Source organism: Sturnira hondurensis, unplaced genomic scaffold (assembly GCF_014824575.4).
Source record: "Sturnira hondurensis isolate 20B ecotype Veracruz unplaced genomic scaffold, ASM1482457v3 Scaffold0007865, whole genome shotgun sequence".
Taxonomy (NCBI): domain Eukaryota; kingdom Metazoa; phylum Chordata; class Mammalia; order Chiroptera; family Phyllostomidae; genus Sturnira; species Sturnira hondurensis.
The window spans coordinates 6,633,614-6,654,337 of NW_028080496.1; the positions used below are offsets into that span (position 1 = coordinate 6,633,614).

The following is a 20,724-nucleotide window of genomic DNA, read 5'->3' on the forward strand; positions in this document are numbered from 1 at the left end:
GGGGTGAGTCTGGGGTCCCCACAACCTCCCCATGATGCTCCTGGTAAGAAGAGTGTACATGGTAGAGAAGCAGACAGCAGAAGAGAATGAGGCCAGCCAGCTCTTTCTTGCTCCCTTGGGTGATCTTAGTAATCAATTATAAGCTACTCAGGAAACCATAGCCGGACCGCAGCTCACATCCCATCCCATAATTACACAGTTTCACATCTACCTTCCTCCTGAACCATGAGCCACCAGAGGAATGTGTGTCTCTCCCTATCAGTATCTCTTGTCCCCAGCCGAGATCCTAGCTCAGAGTAGGTGCTCAATTAATATTGAGTGATGGAGTGAATGAATGAATGAATGAATGGAACACTGAGCAGCATTAACAGCTCCACCCTCTTCCTACTTTTCCCTGTTCAGATATCCCATCCGTCTCAGGAAACTCAGAGACAGCACCGTTAGGCCATGTTGGGTGCTGTCGGGAAATTCAGTTTTGATGTCTGTTACGACCTCTAAGGGCCAGGAAGAGTGATATCCAACATTGCGCTCAACATCAGAAAGTCTCCTGGCAAGAATACTAAGTGGTAATTTAGAGGAGCTCACTGTAATAATGCCTGAGTTTTGCAAGGAGCTGGGAAAGAAATGAAAAGGTAGCAAGGGAACTCGTACACCCCTCCTCTGGGGAAAAGACATCTGCTCCCCAAGCTCAGAGCCTTCCTGTCTCTCTGTGCTGCTAGGTGGTGGGGACGCCTCCTGCAGGCTGTCCCGCAGCCCCCTTGCTGCGAGGCCTCCCTCCAGCCTGTCCTTCCTACACACCAAGAGGCAAAAGGACTCTAGGCACAGGCTTTGGCAGGAAAGGCTTTCGTGCCCCTCTAACCTTCCCAGGGTTCCCCTGAAGTGATTTAGCCACTGCCAGGTCCTCTGAGGCCTGGCTCTGTATGGGTGGGTGGCCCTGGGGGCCCAGGTAATCTGCCCTTCCCATTCTCTCAGGACTCCTCTCCAGGCCGTTAGGACGTCCCATACAGCTTCTCAAACCCCAGAAACGCTTTCACAATTAAAGAGGATGATCATTTCTGCAGAGTTCCATTTCCTGACTTCGGGATTGTTATAGTTAGTGAAAGAAAAAAAGGGGGTAATTATTAATTCCAGTAAAACCTAATGGGGTCCTTCCCACCCCAGGCTAAAGGGTGGTACAAAATATTAGGAACCAGGTTGGGCGTGATATTCCTTGTGGGAGCCGTATTTTCCCTTCAGATCCAGACAGGACTGGGATGGGAGGAGAGAACAGCTGATTCCAGAGGAGAGAGCAACAAAGAGGGGAAGCCCAGACCAGAGTCAGTCCTCCAGGGGCTAAGGAGGGGCGGGGGAGAGTCTGCCATTGTGTGGGCATGGCTGCTACTCCACCAGCACACATGCCCTGGGTTCCGGCCATGCCTGTGTGGCCTCGGGCACCTTAGGGAGCCCCTCAGAACCCACTCTAGGTCTATCAGTGGAGAACAAGATGACCGACCAGTTGAGGGGAGGGTCGGTTCTCAGGGCGCTGCGCCTGGCGCACAAACTGCAATCAACACCCCAACCAAAGTTGGCCTGTCTTGGGTATTTGTTCCTCCCTCTCCCCTCCCCCCACCTCCCCTCCTAATCCGTCAACTGCTGAAACATCTGGCTGGCTGAAACCGCCTCCTTGCTGCTCGCTGGGAGCTGTCCCCAGGTGTTGGTCTTTGTGTCGGGAAAACTTTTCGAGAAAGCGGAGGCACTGGACAAAGGATGGGCGAGGGAGGAGGGAGGGTGTTTGCCAGCCGGTGGGATACGAAGGCGGTGCGCGCTCTCCCCTGGGCTCATTTTGGTGTCGGCAGCACGCAGTGCCCTAAGCTCAGCCTCCCCAGGCGCGCAGTAACAGGCTCCAACCACGTCCCAGCGCCCTCGGGATCTGAAAGACGGTCGGCCGGCGGGAGAAGCCCAAGGCGGGCGACTGGACATTGGAGTTGACTGGGGTGGGAGGAGGCGAGCAGAAGCTAGGAGCAAAGCTGTCAAACTGCGCGCCGAGATCCACGAAGGGCGGGGAAAGAGAGGGGAGGGGAGGAGAGAGGAGAGCAGAGGAGGGGCGGGCGGGAGCCACGAGAGAGAGCGCGCGGGCTCACAGCGCCTGAGCAGCCCCTGTCTGCCGCTGTCGCCGCCGCAGCTGCCGCTGGCCCGGAGTCGTGGGGAGCTCAGGGTGTCTGCCCCGCTGCGCACAGCGCACGGCGGCTCCGGAGCTTGCTGCTTCGCCCTCCAGCCCGCTCCCTGCTCCAGCCCGCACGAGTCCCGGTGGGCGCGAAGCCACCATGCAGCTGCAGTTCCGGAGCTGGATGCTGGCTGCGCTCACGCTGCTCGTGGTCTTCCTCATCTTCGCAGACATCTCGGAGATCGAAGAAGAAATCGGGTAAATAGCTGCGCCCGGGCCCATGCCAAGCCCTGGCGGGATCTCCCCCTCCCCGGTACTCTCCGCCCTCCCCACTGGCTTTGTGTTCGCTGCGCCCCCCTATCGCTCTGCTGGAGAGGTAGGAGTACCGTCTTGGTCGGTGGTGGCTGTGCCGTGGACCCGGGACTGTTTGATGAGCTGCGGGTGGGGGCGCGGCTGCCATGGGGTGTTCCCGGGCAGGGAGCACGGGCAGCCTCCAGCTGGCCCGCATTAGGGAGCAGACAAGCCCACCCTGCCACTGTCCGCCCCTTCCCCAGAGAGTCCACGCGCGCGACGTCGCCAGGGTCGAGGGAGGGCACGGGGGAGTGTCTGGGGCGGGCGGAGGGGCCGAGAGTGGAGGAGGCAGGAGTTTCTTTGTCTCCGGCTCGGCTGCTTTCTCGCCTTGGCAAAGTGGGCAGGGGACGCGGGGATCTCTATGCTGGGGGAGGGGATCCCCCGCCGAAGAGGAGGGCGGGGGCTCTGCACTGGCTCCCGGGAAGGGGAGTGTCCCCAGTACATACGGACAGGCACACGCACCTCTCCAACGACCGGGGAGCGCTGAAATTGCTTAGATGTGGAGTACGCGAGTCTCGGCTGAGACCTCCCTGCCCTCACCTGGCTTTGGACGCTCAGCTAACCCCGCGGTGCCCCCGGCACCCCCGAGTTCCCGTGCGCTCTCAGCACAGAGACGGAGACCTTTCTGGAAAGTCTATACCGCTACCCGCTGGTCTTCGGGGCCCCCTGGCGCACGGTCTTGCCCTAGCTTTTTTCCGGATCTCTCCTGAGGTGGGGCGGGGCCGTGAGCCCCAGCGCGGGACTTCCAGGAGCGCACACTTGCAGCGCAGGGCGCACCCGCTATGGGTCCCCGAGGCTGCCACTTGCGCCTCACCAGGCAGCCTCCCGCACGCAGGGACCGGCCCCTATTCGCTTCCTCGCCACATAAAGCCTCCGACCCACAGTGCGCTGGTTGGGGAGGCACAGAAGACTCTGAGTGGCCCGGAGGAGAGCTCCCTGAACCTGGGCATGGAGGCGGTGAGGTTTCAGAGCAGAGAGAATGTCCCTTCCTTCAGGGGTCTGGTGCCAAGCCAGGCGCCCTATGGAGTCCCGCGCCGCGTGTGCCCCTCCTTTGTCCGATTTGTTATTTCATCATATCGGCGCGAGTGGAAGGCTCCTATGTTGACAGTTTCCTCGAAAGGGAAAAGGCCAATACTGGGCTCAGACGCCCAGGCCCTAAGGACTTGCCCCTGGAGCAGGTGCCACATCCTGCTTCCTCCTTTCCCTCTGTGCAACCCCAGAATCCCTTCTGGGAACTCTACTACACTTCCAGAATCCTTTTCTCCGCTTCTTTCTCCTCGTCATCCCCGACGTCCCCCGAGGGCTCCCCCAACTTTCCCAAATACTGTTTATGCATGGTGTGCCACCGGCTCCCACACGGAGATAGAGAACAGCTTTCTGCAGCTGTTCAACTCAAAAACGTGGGTAGGAAAGGAAACGGGCTAGCCCAGTTCCGGATGACGGAGGTCCCTTGGAAATGGCCTTCCTCTAGGCGTGCCCCCCACCCTGCCTGGCCCAGACCACTTGCTGACCTTGACTGTGAAAGGGAGGGACCAGCCGCTGCCCATTGTTCTGACATAAAATCTCAAGGGCTGCGTGCTCATACAGCCATCCCTTGGTCATCCATTCACTGAACTTTTACCAAATGCCTTCTACGTGCCAGGGACTTGTCATTTCTAAAAGGCAATCAGGACATCGCTCTGCACATAACGCTGGGCTTTACTGCCAAGTGCACTGTGAAGACCCCACTCCCCACATTAGGCTATTCCAACAGGGCATCCAGGCAGGAACCCCAAGACCTTAGGTAAGAAGGGCACTTACATACATATTTCAAACCCAGGGCTCGTATGCCACGGGTGTGCCCCCTGGGACCCTTTTCACTGGGAGATCCCTGCCTGGGCTGAGCCTGGGGAAAATCGTCAAACCAGTCAAGTGTGTTATCTTCTGTGGCCTTGGCCTGTATTCTGGTGCCCCTGACCTGAGGCTGACCCCTGGTTTGACCAGTCACAACCTGAGACACTCGTCTCCCCCAGCACCCCAAGTCTGCCCCCCACAAGTTGAACTCAGAGGAGTGGAGGCATACCTGGGAGCTGCCATGTTTGGGGGAGGAAGGATGAGGGACAGAGGACAGGAAACCCCAACAGCCCCTTTTATCCACTTATTTAAATCTTGTAACCGCCCCAACTTCGAGCAGCCAGAGGGGGCTCCATGGGGCAAGTGCCCTGGCACAGTGACAGTGAGGGGTGACAGTGAGGGGTGCCAGCTCTGCCTTCCGCACCATATGCCTTTCCGGGAGACCTCGCATTGTACTGAAGACCACGGTGCCACTGCACCAGCCCTGCCCACCCTCCCCCAACTTGACCGCACCCTGTGCCGTGGAGGATTACAGAGCACCTGCCTCTGTCGGTTCCTGGGAGACGGCAACGAGTGTATAAAAGGAGAGCTGTTTCCGGGAGACAATGAGCAGCGGGACCCTATGCTCTGCTAGAAAAGAAGGAAGGCACCTCTTTCTGGAGTCAATTTTTCAAGGATGAAGGCATGAGAAATGAAAGAGGAGAGAAGAATTACACCTGTATTGTCTGGAGGGACAAAACTGAGATACACTTTTCCTTAATCTCTTGGTTCCCGTTCTTAGAAAATGGGGCTTCTGCTGCGGTGGCCTCAGAGGCCCTGCGCTGCCCTAGGAATCACGTCAGGCACTGTGAGGGTCAGGGCTTTCTTCCCAGGGGTTTTTCTGAGACACACATGTCCTTTCCTCAGTGATGATTCTCAAATGTCCATGTCTACACAGACGACAGCATGGGGACGACCAGAGGGAAGGGGGTGGGGGGAGTGGGAGAGGGTAAAGGGGGGGTAAATGGTGACGGAAGGAGACTGGACTTGGATGGGGACCGTGCAGCGTACAGGTGACGTGATGCAGAATCGCACACCTGAGGTCTATATAATTTCATTAACCGATGTCACCCCCAACAACTTCAATTAAAACAAAAGAAAAAAGAATTTTAAATGTTACATTTCTAACTCACTTGCTTGTGGACATACTTCCTTGGGGCCAAACGAGAGAGAGGGAATTTAGAAAGATGAACTTTCTGCACAGCGCCCAGACGCATCAGGGGTTGGACACGGCTTTGGGAAACCCGCCCCTGATTGGCTAACTAACACGTGTGGCACTCCCAGCTTCAGAGTCAGTGGGGCGAAGTTGTAAGTTAAAGTCTTCTCCTGGTTGTCCCTTGGTCTTTCGTTTTGAGAGTAACCTCCAAGAGCGGGGTGTGGGCGTGACTGTCTTGCCCATGTGTCCCCAGACCCTGGCTGTCAGAAGGCACTCAGTTAACACCTGCTGGGTGAGTGTCTTCCCCAGGGATGGGCACGCACTGTCCTTGGGCGAGGCTGAGACTCCGGAGCCTTAGGATGGGAAGGGAGTTCCCAGCTCCCTGAGGACACCTCCTCTCTCTCTACAATCAGGGTAAATTCGACCCTGAGAAGCAACACGCTCTGGTTAAGGACAGGACAGGCCTGCACAGGCCTGTACCCAACACCCAAGTCTACAGACAATCCCCTCTAATCGTGTTAAGAGTTTGTGGAACTCTGGTTAAGGAGGAGATAACTAGTAATAACAAAGCAACCAAGAAAATAGTGAAGATAAAGATGATGGTGGTGGTTATCATTTATTGATCTATTGAGCACTTGCTATGAGCCAAGAGCTAGTTCAAAGGCCTTATGGCCATTTAGCACGTGTCATCCTCCTGGCCTCTTAATGGTCATCTACCAGTGACACCAAAAGTGACCCTTTTTTGAGCTCTGAATGCCAGGCACTGTGCTAACTGCTTAAGTCTAGTTCACTCATTCCTCACCAACCTCACTAAGTGAAGTGCTATAGCTACGTTAGGGTTATCAGTGAGGAAACTGAGGCTCAAAGAGGCTATGTAAATTGCTAGTGATAAAGCAAGTAACCTTAGCCATAGAAGAAGCCAAAGCCGTGTTGTTGATCATCATGCTGGCCTGGCTTGTCCTCTGAATCCTTTTCCCCCTGTGGTAGTATTATGAAATAGATCTCAGAACCAGCCTTCCTAAAGGGTTCATTTTCCAGGGTTCATCTCCAAAGGCCCAGAGTTTTCTGAGAGCTGAGAGCACGCCTCAGAAGTTTGCTTCTGAGGCTCAGACTGTGCCTCAGTAGTTTCCCTGCAGAAAGAGGGAAGGTGAATAAAGAGGACTGGAGAGGGCCTCAGACTCACCTTCCCAAAGTGTCCCTCTGGCCCAGTCAAGTTCGGCGTGATGGCCGACAGACTGGCACTACCCCTGCCCTTCCAGACACGCCCACCTGCTGTGGGTATGAGCAGCGCAGGCTCACAGGTGTGTCAGGCCGCACAGGCAGGAAAGCTCCCATCCATTGCAGACCTGGTGCAACGGGAGGCACCTCCCCACTTCAACATGCCACCTGACCAGGCACCTGGGGGTCTGGACCGAGGGTGAGAGTAAAGATACTTGACCACTGGTCCCTCCTACACACCAACCTGTTGAAGGGACATCGAACTTATCAGAACCAATGTCGTCCAGTATACATACCATGGCCAGGAATCCTGGTGCCCCCCCCCAGCCAAACATCGAGCCCTGTCTAGGAAAGTAACAAGGGGCTAGTTGTGATTACCAGCTGAGACTAGATCCCCGAGCCAGCAGCAGCCACTGCCATCAGCCGAGAGTGAGGTGAGGTGCACCCCTTAGTGGATGAGTCCCAGATAGATGTGAAAGAAAATGACCTTTTCTTTGAGCAGTTGCAGCCAGACACTCTCTAAGGAGCGTATGCATTTGCAAGAGATGATGCAACTTTTTATTTTCTAAAGTCTATTCTTCTTTTCAACCGTGGATACTTCACTCAAGTATAAACATGATTAGAGAATGAAATATGAAAGAAAAAGACTCTGGTTTTCTACTCACTTGTTCCAAGTCCTGTTGCCAATGGTTCCTAGCATCAAATTTAAATAGTAAATAGACATTCATCTTAGAAACCAATTCACCACTCAGAGTCTCTCTCTTGTGACAAAGCAGGGTTGCTAGGTTTTAAAATTGTTTAGGTTTTACAAATTGGGGATATTGTAAACTGCAAATTATAAATACTTTTCAGAGAGAGTGGAATTTTATAAAGGCTCCCACTGCTTTTAGCATCGTGAACAAGGTAAGACATAACCTGGCCCTGGCCCCGGCCCCCCTCTTCATCTTCCTCGGCTCCAGCCATTCTACATTGCTCACAGTTCCCACAATGCACTTCGGCGGTTCTACATTGCTCACATTTCCCACAATGCACTGTGCCTTCATGCCTCAGTGCTTTTGCATGTTGTCTTCCTCCTTTCTGGAACAATCTCCTCGCACATACCATCCTTTCCTGACTCCCACTCCTGCTCATCTTTCCCTCCCCTGACTCCTCGTATCAGGCTAAGGACTGGTACCACCCTCTTTGCCAAGCATCCTCAGACCCTCCTTAGATGGCCTCAGGTGGCCACTCTTCTTGGGCATATCCTTAGCTGTTGCAATGGACTCAACAGTTATATTTTAATTATTCCTCATCCCCAGCCCCTGGTGATAAGTATATGCTTTATTAAATGAAGCCCATAAAATATTTTTTGAATGAACTCTAATCTAGGACATGACAAAAATAAGCATTCAGCCCTGGCTGGTGTGGCTCAGCGGACTGAGTCCTGGCCTGCGAACCAAAGGGTCACCAGTTCGAATCCCGGTCAGAGCACACACTTGGGTTGCAGGCCAGGACCCCAGTAAAGGGCACGCTAGAGGCAACCACACATTGATGTTTCTCTCCCTCTCTTTCTCCTTCCCTTCTTCCCCTCTAAAAATAAAGTCTTTTTAAAAAAAAAGCATTCAGCCTCTGTCCCCAAAGGTCAAGACTATCCTAACAACAACTAGACGCCCTGCCCTTGCACAGAGCGCCCACTGCTTTTCCAACAAGGTGGGCACAGCCCAGTGAAGGGCATTGCTCCTTGTCTCAGAATGCTGGGGAGCCCGCTAATGGAAATGAAAGGCCCTTTCTAGTCTGTGGAAGAGGAGGACCCAGTGCTGTATCTCCCACCGCCAGTCCAGTTAATGAGCAGACGTGGAGCCTGCCTCCCAATTCTGTCCAGCTCTCCATTCTCCAGGAGTCCTTTCTAGTCCAGCCACTGTCCCCAGCCACACCCTCCTTCTACCTGGAGACCAAGTGCCCACTCTGTCCATCTTCATCAGCTGACTGGCTTCCTTACGAGGCTTAAGAGCAGACTTAACTTGGGGCCAAGTGTCTCCTTGCAAGAGCTGCTCCCAGGAAGGACGCTGGATGTCGTATGCTCAAAACATCGAAGGAGTAAGAAACACGGGGCCAGATCTGTGTGTGTCAGCTCAGAGGTTTTCTTTATTAAGCACCTGTAAGCCGTGTTTTGATTTTCAAACACTAGTCAAGCCAGGGGACAAGGATGGATCGGTCAAGACCTGTGGTAGCTGCGTAGCCCTGTGGAAGCTGAGGAGCCTCGTCTCTCTCAGCTGTCTCAGCAGAAGTGAGTTAGACAGACAGATGGAAAGATCAGTGAAAATACCAGGGCGGGGTGGGGGGCGGGACATGAGCAAGGCAGGGGTGGTGGTGCATCTGGAGGCAGGCCCATCAGCCCTGGGGAAGCCCCGGGGTGAGACATTAGATGCCATCTGTGCCCAGGGAAAGCATCCCCCGTGTCTGAATGATGGCCGGTCTGGGGCTTGTCCTTAAGTGTTGGGATTAGTCACTCTCCTGGGTGGCAGCTGGGATGGTTTTAAATTCTCCCCAGTCGCCTGCAATTCGTCACTAGGCTAGGAAGCTGCCTAGTGTCCTGACGGGACCTGTTTGTCCCAGCGTTGTCTCAGTCAGCTGCCACAGACTTCACCGTGGTGAAGGGGACCACTCCAGCTGGGGAGAGCGCCATGGGCCTGACCAGACATACATCTGTGTTACAGGTCAGCGGGCGCAGCTCCGCCCCACACGTCCATGGGGAATCTTGATTCCCTCGCTGCTCTCGGAAATTCAGCTCCTGCCTCGCTATGTGGGTATGTTTGAGTTCCGGAATTGCTCTGTGAAAATGAAGCTCTTGCTGTCAGAGAGTTTCCCCGAGCACTTTTTTTGTTATTATTGAAAGAATACAGACGCGCTCAGCCCTGCTTCCTGCTCCCTTTTTTGAGGCTCAGGGCTACAATTTCTCATCCTCTTCTAGCCTCTTAGAAATGACCCTTAGGTCAGTGGCTCCCAAATGCTGATCTGCAATAGGGGGTGATCCCAAAGGAAAAGGAAAGAAAATTAAAAAGCACAATGCAGGCAGTGGCAATTATGTCAGTTTCAAGCTGCCAACTGTCATCTCCTGAGAACTATTCTGTATTCTGAGATGATGTTCTTTTCTTCTTCTGGGTATTGATACTCTTTCTTTCCTGAAAGAGGGTGAAGATAGATAATATCTGTGACCATCTTCCTTTGCTGAGGAGGTTGGTTAACCTATGACTCCCCAACCTCAATTTTCTGGAAATATTACTAGCCCCTGAAATCGAATTGTCTGGCTCTGAGTTTCTGTGGAAAAGGACCTCACACATCTTTTCCCTGTGGAGGCTGATGTCAGCAGAGTGTTACAACAGTTTGTTGGGGTTTTTTGCATGCCTGGGGGGAGGAAAAAACCACACATCTGTGTGCCAGATGATATCCCAAGCCCGCCCTCTACCTACAACCCCATGAGGTCTGAGTTAGTATCTCCATTTTACCGATGAGGAAGTTATAACCCAGAGCAAGTAAGTAATTCAGCCAAAGTCACACAGCTAGGAAGTTGCAGTGCTAGGGTTTGAACCCGGGCCCAGAGAACAAGAAGAACTGTTCAAACATGATGCGCTAAATGACATCAGTGGGGAAAACATGCATGCTCGGATTTCCAAAGGATGAAGCCAGGAAGCGCAAAGGCCTGTGGGGGAGACAGGAAGCAGCAACACTGAAGAAGACCCACGGGAACTGCGTGCTGTGGGGACCGCAGCCAGGGCTGTGATGGAATATGGCAACCCTGCAAGAGCGATACAACTGAGCGCTGTTGGCTCCAGATCACCTTGTCGTGGAACAGTGTCCCCACCACACCCCCACTGCGTCTTCTCTCTCCTCCTCCACCCCCTTCCTGCCCCCACCGAGTCTCATCAGAATGGCACTGGAGCACAGTGTTTGTGTGACCGTCTCGTTGGCAGAGAGGGGGAGAAAGACACACTGAAGGGAGAGAGAGACAACACAAACAATGAAGGCCTGGAGGGATGTTCTTCTGGGGGAAGGGAAGGACTAGTGCAACCAGCCTGTCCAGGCCTGGCAGAGCCTGGCAGAGAAGGAAGGACGCGGTCAGGGAGGAGGCAGACTTCTCCAGAACCAGCACCGTGAGCCCCACTTCCCAGGGCTGATGCTGTGCCTGCCGTTCTGCTGAGGGCCACCTGGGTCACCTGCTTAGCCCTCATCACCACCCTGTTTGCCCATTTGCAGACGAGGAAACACAGACTCAGAGAGGTTCCAGGACTTGCTAAAATCACACGGCTAGGAAACAAGGAGTGCGGATTTCACCTGGTTTGCCTGAGGCCACGGCTCACACTGCTCTTAGCTACTTTTATACACTCAAGTCACTGGGCTGCCTGCTCCTGTTCCTCCCGCTGCCCTGGGCCCGCCACACACTCAGTCTCGTGTTCTGTACCACACAGAGGGTTTGTAAAGGGAAGCTGGAAACATCTGCAACTACGGGAAAGACTCATGGCAGGTCAGAGGAGCCTCCCAAACACCATGGTGGCCATCGCCCTCGAGAACAACATCTCCGTGAATGCAAGGGAGGGGGCAGCCTCACTTGGACACAGCCCAGGGAGCTGTGAGTGCTTGTTGTAAGGTTTCCCCATCTCCAGTTTCAAGAAGACGACGACGACTGGCTGTGCCCGGAGGGACAATGGCCAGGATTCATTCACACCTTTCTCAGTACACGCCAGCATTGCTTAAATAATGAAAGGGGGAGACACAAGGTACCTGGAGAAAGCGAGTTGGTAGACCAACAGGGTGGGTGACTTGTGTGCGCTCTTCTCCTGTAAGCCGCAGCGCTCCTCCCACTGCACCTCTGAGCTTCCAGAAGCTTGGCAACTGACTTTATTTAAACTCTGGATAATGCCCCAACTGTGCCCTAGTCAATATGAAGAGTGCCTCGCTCAAGACACATTGCTCTAAGAGTGTAATTTTGGTTTCAACAAAACAACATCTATTCGACAAAGAGAATAGTGCAAAAAGGCATGGTGGAGAGGGAGTGGAGAGAGGAAAGGGGGAAAGGACACAAACTAGAGTTAGACGAATAATAACCATTTTTTGTTACAAGTATATTTAGACACACTTTCTGGAACTGGCTCAAGGAGCCGACACCTGGGAGTTACGACTGTGGAACATGCACACTATACTTTTTGTGGGTGCTCTGTTACTGCTTTGGGCCTGCTGGCCTGTCCACATCTGGTGGAGGGGCCCATAGGTTACATGAAAGAAAGCTTAAACTGCACGCATGGAAGGCATGGAGGGGCAGGGACCACAGGCATGGGGGAGGGAGGCTGGTGGCCAAGGGCACAGACAGCCCAGAGCATCCCTCCCTCCAAGATCCAAGTTCCTCACTGCCCCTTTCCTTACCACCTGCCTCCCCTAGTGCTGGGTTCAAGGGTGACTCTAAAAAGAGAAGAGGGTCCCAAAATGCTGATCCCAAGATTTGGCTCCTACTCAGCTGGAAAATGCTGAGCTACACCTGTCTCTTTCCTTTGAGGCTTATGCCACTCGGTTCCCATAAGAAAACAGGGGGAACATATGTCGTGGATTCCAGGGGCAGGGTGGGCCAGAGCTGGGGCTCAGCATTATCTGAGGTTCTTAAGACCACGAGGGGCCCACCCCGAGGTTCTGATCAAGCAGGTCTGGGTGCGGCCTGAGCCTCTGCATCACCAGTTTGTAGGTGATGCTGAGGCCTCCGGTCCTTGCTAGAGTCTTGTCACTCATAGTGCAGCCCTTGGACCAGCAGCATAGACATCTGGAGTTTTGGCAGAAATGTAATACTTAGGCCTCATCTCAAACCCAGACCTAAAAAAACTGAATCCGCATCATCATAAGAGCCCAGGTAATTTGTATGTGCCCTCCTGATACTGGATCCCGGCCGCCCATCACAGAGTCAGCCTACAGTGACCCTCAGAAGGATGTCAAAAAATTCATAGTTATTATTATTATAGTCACTTGCTGAATGCCAATGTGTATACCAGGAGGTTTTCACATATTATTTCACACCTTTTTAATAAAGCCCCTACAAAACCCATTTTATGGACAAGCACATTGAGACTCAGGTAAAGTAACCTCTTAATAAACAGAGAGAAAAGAACTGAGTTTTGTGAAGGTCTAGCCACCGTTTCCCAGGGGCCAGGATTCGGCCCTGGGACTAAACTGCTCTTCTCCCAAATGAGGCCCGAGGCAGGAGGTGAGGCGAGGCGATACCCTGACCGAGGCATCAAAGTTCAAGGAGGCTGCCGTGTGTCTGTGCAAGAAACACCCTGGCCTCAGGACTGGAACCCGAGACAGACATTTCCAGGGACGCTGGGCAGCAAAGCACTCCTTCGTGCTCGTTTATAAAGCAATGGCCTCACTACTCACTGCAGCTGGCACATCCAGAAAGAGCTCCCCCGAGTTCCTGGGGCTCCTGAGTGGTTGCAGCGGCCTGCCCAGCCCGCAGTCCAATTCCAAACTCCACTCTCGGTTATGAAGAAATGGAGGAACTGAGAGGGGAGGCCTCTAGGGGCGACGGGAGGCAAGTGGAGGGGCCCTTTTAGAACCAATCTGCTCCTCCAGATAAAGGCGGCCTCCGCAGGCCGGAAGCCAAGGATGTAATTATATTTATTTTTGCCTTTACTTTCTACTTAGGGCAAGGGGCAGTGGTATTCTATTTATGTTAGTGATATCGAGATTCCTTTTACGATAAATTCATTTACGTTTTTAACTGACTCAATTTAAAGAAGACGTAATAGTGAGGCAATAAAGGTACTAGGTGCATGAAGGCAGACCAGGGCAGTGACTGAGGTCTACGCAGTGACAACATGTCAGCCTGCCGTCTGCCCCACGGCCATTACCCGCCCCATGGCAGCAAAGCCGTGACGACTCCTTGCAAAACTTCTAGAGAGAAGCCGCCAGTTAATCTTTTCCAGAAAAAAAGGACCAGATCTAATTTATCACTGTATCTGGGAAAGTGCCCAGTACACAAAGTGCGCTCCAATCGAACCATCCTGTGCATGACTAAGAGGCCAGGATGGATGATTTAGGCCCCGAGGTTCCCCCATCCCAGCAACACACCAGGTCAGCACCCACTGGGCAGCCCCCCGGCACTCTCCACTTCCTCTGCACCACCCCTCACTTCCCAGTGCTTGCTTGGTGCCCTTCTCCCTGCTAGACGGCTGCCCGACAAGGGTCAGGACCGTTGCAGACCTGAGCTGAGCTGCACCTCCAGCTCCTTGCACAGTGCCTGGCAGAGAGTAAGTGCTGGCGTGGAGAACAAAGACAGGGAAGGAGGGAGGGCAGGAAGAAAGGAGTTAATTCCCAGGGACTCAGAAAGGCCCCTGCCACCTAGATTCTGCAGGTATTTCTATAGTGTAGACCCCTGGACTACTAGGGGGTTATGGGCACCAGGCCCCTGCACAACTGAAAGTCCCTGTATGACTTCTGACTCCCCCAAACCTAACTGCTGATAGCCTACAGTTGACATACGCAGTTGGCCAGCATATATTTTCTATGTTATGTGTATTATGTACTATAGTCTTACAGCAACGTAAGCAAGGGAAAAGAGGATGTCATTAAGAAAATCATACGGAAGAGAAAATACGTTTACGGTATTGAAACAATATCTGCATATAAGTGGCCCCACACAGTTCAAACCCGTGTGGTTCAAGGGCCAACTGTATTTCTCTCCATGGCCAAAGGAGAGAAAATGTGGTGGGTTATGTGAGCTCCCACATACTTGTCTGGTTTGAGCCCCGCCTTTTTCACAGACGAAGCCATTCTCCCTCTCCCCCCTCCACACAGAAAGACCAGCCCACAGACAAAGTGAGGTTTATTAGCAGGGTGATTCATGGTCCCACACCTGCTTGGGGGCCTGGTACACAGAAGCCAGGGGACTGGAATCGGGAGGCAGCTGGGCCGGCTCCTGGCAGGCTGAGATCACGCTGATAACAAGGAGATTAATAAGGGCCTCCGTCCTCTGGCATCGAGGAGGCTTGTACATCAGTGCTGGTCTGGCTGGCTTGGTGGTACTTAATCTTACCTTTTGAAGCTGGAACGTCTGACAGCTGAGATCAATTGAGATAAAATAAAGTAAAATACACTGACTTTCGGATTCGGAGTCTTCATCAGAGCCCCACTGTGCAGCGTTGTTTCTATCTGCTGCCTTGGAAACAGGGGGAAAGTAGCCACTGGAAAGGATGGGCCAGCCTGGACTTGGTGCTGCTGTATTTACTTTTGGTCTAGCTTTTTTCATCTTACACAAGGTGGTTTATCATAAAGGACGGACCCATTCCTGTCCTGTTCATTGCCGTACACCCAGTACATGGCCCCTGGCAAGTGCTTAATAACCGTTTTTTTCGAATGCAGCATCTCAGCGCAACCAGCACACACTGTCCGCCAGGGGCCGGCCTGCTGGAAAAGTCCACCTGCCTCTGACCAGGTGGAGCCTCGGCAGGCACTCACAGTGCCCGAGCAGTAAAGCCTCAGGGCAGCTCCCTGGAACCCAGCTTCTGCGACAGTTACCGTGAGTGTCTGGGGTCACTGCAGAGCTACGTGAGCGAATACATCTGCTTCACCAGACACAGGTGCTCACAAGCCCCGCGCCTAGATGCGGGGGACATGCACAGATGAAGGCAGCAGAGAGAGAGTGCCCGAGGAACTTGCGGTCTGGTGGGGGAGGCAGCTCTTGTGCAATGATGAGAAGCAGGTCTGGAGTCAGAGCTCAGAGATCAGGGCTTGTCATGGGAACCTGCCACCAGCAGGCCCATGACCTTACAGACAAGCTCAGTTGCCCCGCCTTTGAAATGAGGGTGAGATGAATGCCAGGTCTCCTCTAGTTCACCTCTGAGCATCACGACTGGGCACCACCCTCCGTGAGTTTCCCTGTTCAAAGGAGCCCAGATTCACCAGAAATAGCTAATCCTTTTGCTTTGCCTCTAAACTCCTTGCTCTGAAATTTTAGAGCAGGGCAGTAAATAGGTGCTGATCTATTTTCATCCACCACCTGCTCTACATTGAAAAGAAAAAAAGGGGCATTTAAAAGAGGAGGAAGGCAAACTAACATACTGAGTGCCTGCTCCAGGCCGGGCACGGCTAACGTCCTTTTCACAACTCACGAAGCCTCTTGATCCACTTGCAAGATAGACTCCCCAGCATCGTTATTCCCCCCTCGGCACCAGCAGGAGAAGCGCTCTGTTACAACGGGTTGGTGTGGTGCTCGGTACACCGTGTTTTAGTATGTGTAGTAATAGATGGAAAGTCTATCGTCAAACGCAGCTAAGTTGGGGGATTTGAGAAGCCTTCTTCCTTCGGGTATCGGAAAGATTCCTTATCTCCAACATACATCTGGCGTGTGTGGTACATCAGCCTGGTGGCGGTCCCCGTCCTCAGTGTGAGCCCTGCCGTGTAATAAGAACAAAAATGACAATGTTGCGCTAGTGATACTGATGGTACCACTAGCCCCTTCACTTTGCACCCCAAGAGCTCCAAAGAGGGAGTCCTCACAAAGGACAGGGGACCAGAAAGACATCTTCTGGAAGAAGCGGGATCAGGGGAGGACCTGTAGGAAGGGTCCAAAGACTTAGCTGGAAGAGAGAGGAGAGGTTGGTTATAGGACAGAACCACCGTCTTGGGTGAAAGTGGGACCACTGAGCAGGTGGGGAGGGAAGAGGAGGGATGAAGGTTCAGAGATCGTCTTCTGGGGTGATGGGGGCCCAGGAACGCCATGAATTTTAAATGAGGGAAGATTGGGGACCCATTAACCCATCTTCTCGCCTTTGGGACTGCGGCCTGTACAGACTCCTCTGCTCCTGCTGACTGCTGAACAGGACTGCTCCTGCGGCTCCTCCGGACTCCTCTGCCTGCTGCTCTTCCCACAGCCTTTGTGAGGCTGGCCCCTCGCGAAGGGTTCCCACACAGCGCTGCCCCCGCCCCCCGCTCCCTCCTGAGCACACCCTCTGTCTGTAATGCTGTTACCCCTTCTGTTTTCTTCTTAGCGCCGTTGCCTGGGTTGGCGTTCGTGATTCTGTTCCTTTGCTGGGATGTCTGCCTTCCCTGTGAGGGCTTCCTACCTCCAAATTCAGATTTTAAGCAGCTTCGCAGTGGAGATGACCTGTCTCCATCCCCGCCGTGACACCAAAGCCAGCTCAGGGCCCGGCTCAACAAACGCCTCAGCGAAGCGGCAGGAATCGTGGTTCGGTCGTGGGGAGCACATTCTCTTTTCCTCCACCCTCCCTCCCTATTTCTCCCCAATGGGCAGCACTGATGAACCCAACCTCCCCGAGGACAGCTGGTCAAGGAGTCCCGGCAGCACCCACAGGCAGCAATGGTTTGCTCTGCCCTCAGAGGGCAGCAGCCACTGCTTCAGCTACCACCACAGCGGACGCCCCCATCTGTCCGGGGCTCCTGGCTCTAACCCTGCTGTAAGGGAAGGACACCAGGACCTAGAGAGGTCTAGGGCAGCAAAGCTACAGACCGTCAGGAGCCAGAACTCCAGTCCCCCACCTGCAGGCCAGTCAGCTGCCCACTTCTGGACAGGGAGAGTGGCCATTTATCCAGAACTGGGCAGGGTGGGGAGGAGATACATCAAACACCCAGGAGAGAAGCAACTTAAAAGGCTTCCCCTTCCTGGGTGCCCTCCAGGGCTTTTCTCAGGGAAGGGCTGCATTAATGGGGGCACTGTGTCTGAATTCGGTCCCTCGAGAAATGCACAAGAGAGAGACTAGAAAGGCTGGCTTAAGGCTGAGGGCTTTCAAGTCCCAGTGCGGCAGGTTCAGAAGCTAATCCCGGCACACAGGAGTTGTGGGTGGGCATTCTGCCCTTCCTGAAAGTCCACAGATTTATCCACATTGTGCCACGTGAATGAAATGAGGAGTTTTCAGGGCCGTCAAGCTCTGGGTTACGGCTTTGCAGTGACATATTTCTACTACAATCAAAAAGGTAAGACGATGTCCGGGGTTAACTCTGTGTCTTCCACAGGAGACCGAGTGACTAAGTCGACTGGCCACTGAGGTGCTATGGTTTGCATGTTTGTGTCCCCTACAGTCACACGCTGGGAGCCTGGCTCCCCCTGGGACGGTGGAAGGAGGCCTTGGGGAAGGAACTGGGTCATGAGGGTGGAGCCCTTATGATGGGTTGACACCCTCACAGAAGTGACCCCACGGAGCTCCTCTTCCTGCCGCCAAGTGGGGGCACGAGGGGAAGTCCCACCCGCTTCACACGCTGGCTCCCCGAGTTCAGGCTCCCAGCCTCCAGAACTGGGAGCAATGAGTTTTTGGTGTCGATGAGCCACCCAGTCTATGATATCTTGTTTTAGCAGCCCAAATGGACTAAAGCAGAAGAATTGAATGGATTTTCATCACATGAAACTGTTCCTGGGCGTAGCTCTTAACGGCTGGATCACATTGTATCCTTACTGGTGTGGTGCGAGTAGGGAACCTGACATGAGTATCTTCCCTGTGGGCCCGCCAACTCTGTCACAACCACTTGTCGAGTAACCTTTGCTTCCTCTTAATTCCCTGGTGCCTCCCTTTGTGCGTACTGAACGCTCTTCCTTGCGGCGGGTGAAGGGCAGGGCGCAGGCACCCTGCGGGCACAGGAGATCTGGCTACACGCAGGCTATGATCTGCGTCTTCTCTGGACGTGAATATGCAGATAAACTGAGATCTTTAGTTCGGGGCACCCTCTGCCAGGGGAACAGTAGGACTCAAAGAGGGATTTGAAGTGTTGAAAGGCGGTGACTTAAAATAACAGAACTTCCAAGCCAGAAGGAATATTAAAGATGCCCGAGGACTCTGACTAACCCACCTCTTGGAATCATTCGTCACACCTCTACCTAGCAGCATACTTCCTGCAGAGGGTGAAGGTCTGGCCAGGGCCACCCTGTGGTCAGGCCCAGGAAGCCCTGGGTTAACGTAGCCAAGAAGGAAGAAGTGGCTGCCGCTGTCAAACACTGGTGGGGTTTGAATACAAGGGAACCCCCCACGTGTTCCACTGCAGAAATGTCCACTGCAAGGCACTCACCCGAGAGCTCCCGTGACAGAGCGATGGGACATAAGCCAGACTAGAATGGCACTTGGAGAACGTAGAGTGACAGTTAGTGCACATGGGTCTTTGAAGAGAGAGAGAAGTAGCTGAAGGAAAGAAATATGGAAGGAAGATTGGGTAGTTTATTTAAGATAAGAAAAGCAAACGTTGTACATGCTAGTTGGAGTGAGCCGGTGAGAGGGCAGATGGATTAGGAGCTGGGCCCCTAAGCCAGTCAGTCGGCTGGTGTCCCTACTCACTGTGAAGCCCTAGGCAAGCCTTTCACCTTCTCTGTGCCTCAGTTTCTTCTCACATAGAAATCGATAGCCATTGCTGCCTGTGAGGGCTATGTGAGGCTTAAATGAACAGTATAAAATGTGTAGGACAGAGCTCCACAGAAAGTATAATAGGTCCAGGATAAGAGTCAGGATGACCACACAGCTGTAAGGAAACTGTGAATATTCGGAAGAGAGAAGCAGCAGCTGCTAGAACATGAGTCTCAAAACGCAGGAAGGGATGCGACTCACAGCTCAGGTGGAGCTTCTGAGTTTGGTCAGAGGACAGCTGGCTCCTCTGTTGTCACCAAGGAAAGGAGGAGGCAGGACCCTTCTGCGGACAAACATTCCCTGACACCCCCCGATGTCCAGGCCCGGTGCTTAACACCAGGCGCAGCAATCCACAAGGCAGACTTAACACTTCCGTCCTGGAGCTCAATTCCAGTGGCTGAGTCAGGCAGTGGACTTAATACATGAACACAGTGACCAGAAGGTACAAGGAGACGGGATTAGGGAGGGAAGGCCGCTCTGAGAAGGTGGCATCTGAGCAAGGTTTGAAGGAGGGGGCGGCAAGCCATGGAGATGTCTGCAGGAAGACCATTCTAGGGCGGGAACAGCCAGTGGGCCTGGGCAGGCCTGGCGGGTGAGGCAGGGTGGGCAGTGGTGGCGGCGCTGAGGCTGCTGCTGCCCTCTGTTCACACTGGGCCCTGCTCTGAGGTGGGCGCTTCCAGCTTGCCTGACTCATCTACTCACGCACAAGCCTCTTTAAGCATGTTTGGTGTGCAGGAGACATGCCCCCACCCATGGCAATAGACATGAATAGGACCCAGGGTTAGACTTGGCCCTGTCGTGGGATGGGGTGGGAGGCGGTGGTGAGGCCGGGTGCGAGGTATAGCTGCCCCCTGCTGCAGGAATGACCAGACCCCAGCGTGGGGGGCTCAGAAAAGGCTCTGTGGCCATGAACACCTGACAGAAATCTTCTGTACCAACAGCTTCCACTATTTCCAGCTCTAACAGCACAAATATCTATCGCCTCTGGGTTTTAACTGCTTTGCTTCTGGGGTTTTGAGTGGTCAAGACAGGGGAGGCAGCATTCTTAGAAGTCTTTGTACACCAAATATGTCTCCTTTAGAAGACAGTGGGCAGGAAGGCTACAAGTCCCCCATGACTTTGACATCCCAGTTTTGTATCCTCAGGCCAGTGCCTCCGTTTGCTCCGAAATTGCTCTGGTTTGGATGATAAATTATTTGGTCCCCCCTGGGTACAGGTGACAGTTTCGTGATGAGAGAGGATCAGGAATAAATGTGGCAGGAAAAGCTTGGCATCCAAGGGACTTGTTTACTTGCACTTTGATGTGCAGACGCCTGTAAGCACTCTCCCAGAAAGGCCAGCAAAGTTGGCCAGAACCCAATCAAAGGCCTGCACTCTCTCTCTTCCAAAGTTGAGCAGAGGGAAGAACCATGGGTGAACCGGCACCTTTTCATACTCTGATGGAAGCTGATTAATAAGCACAAGTTTGCTGAAATCAAAGCAAATGGCTAAATCAAATCAAGCTAATATATCGAATGAAGGAGGAGAGGATGGCAGAGAAAGGGGCTGAGCAGTCAGTCAGTCAGGGCAGCTCAGGGGCAGAAGAGACGCCCAGGAGCTTGCAGACTTAGCCCTCCCTGTTG

The 20,724-nt window shown here is 53.5% G+C and overlaps 1 protein-coding gene across 2 annotated transcripts in view; it reads left to right on the forward strand.

Moving 5' to 3' along the window:
* The first annotated feature begins 2,116 nt into the window (after positions 1-2,116).
* Positions 2,117-20,724, forward strand: part of ST8SIA2 (ST8 alpha-N-acetyl-neuraminide alpha-2,8-sialyltransferase 2) — a 47,493-nt gene continuing 28,885 nt past the window's right edge. For both annotated transcript variants that reach the window (XM_037053686.1, XM_037053688.1), the window contains exon 1: positions 2,117-2,401. In XM_037053686.1, coding sequence (XP_036909581.1) covers positions 2,304-2,401 — 98 coding nt within the window. In that variant the 5' untranslated portion in view covers positions 2,117-2,303. The remainder of the gene's footprint in view (positions 2,402-20,724) is intronic.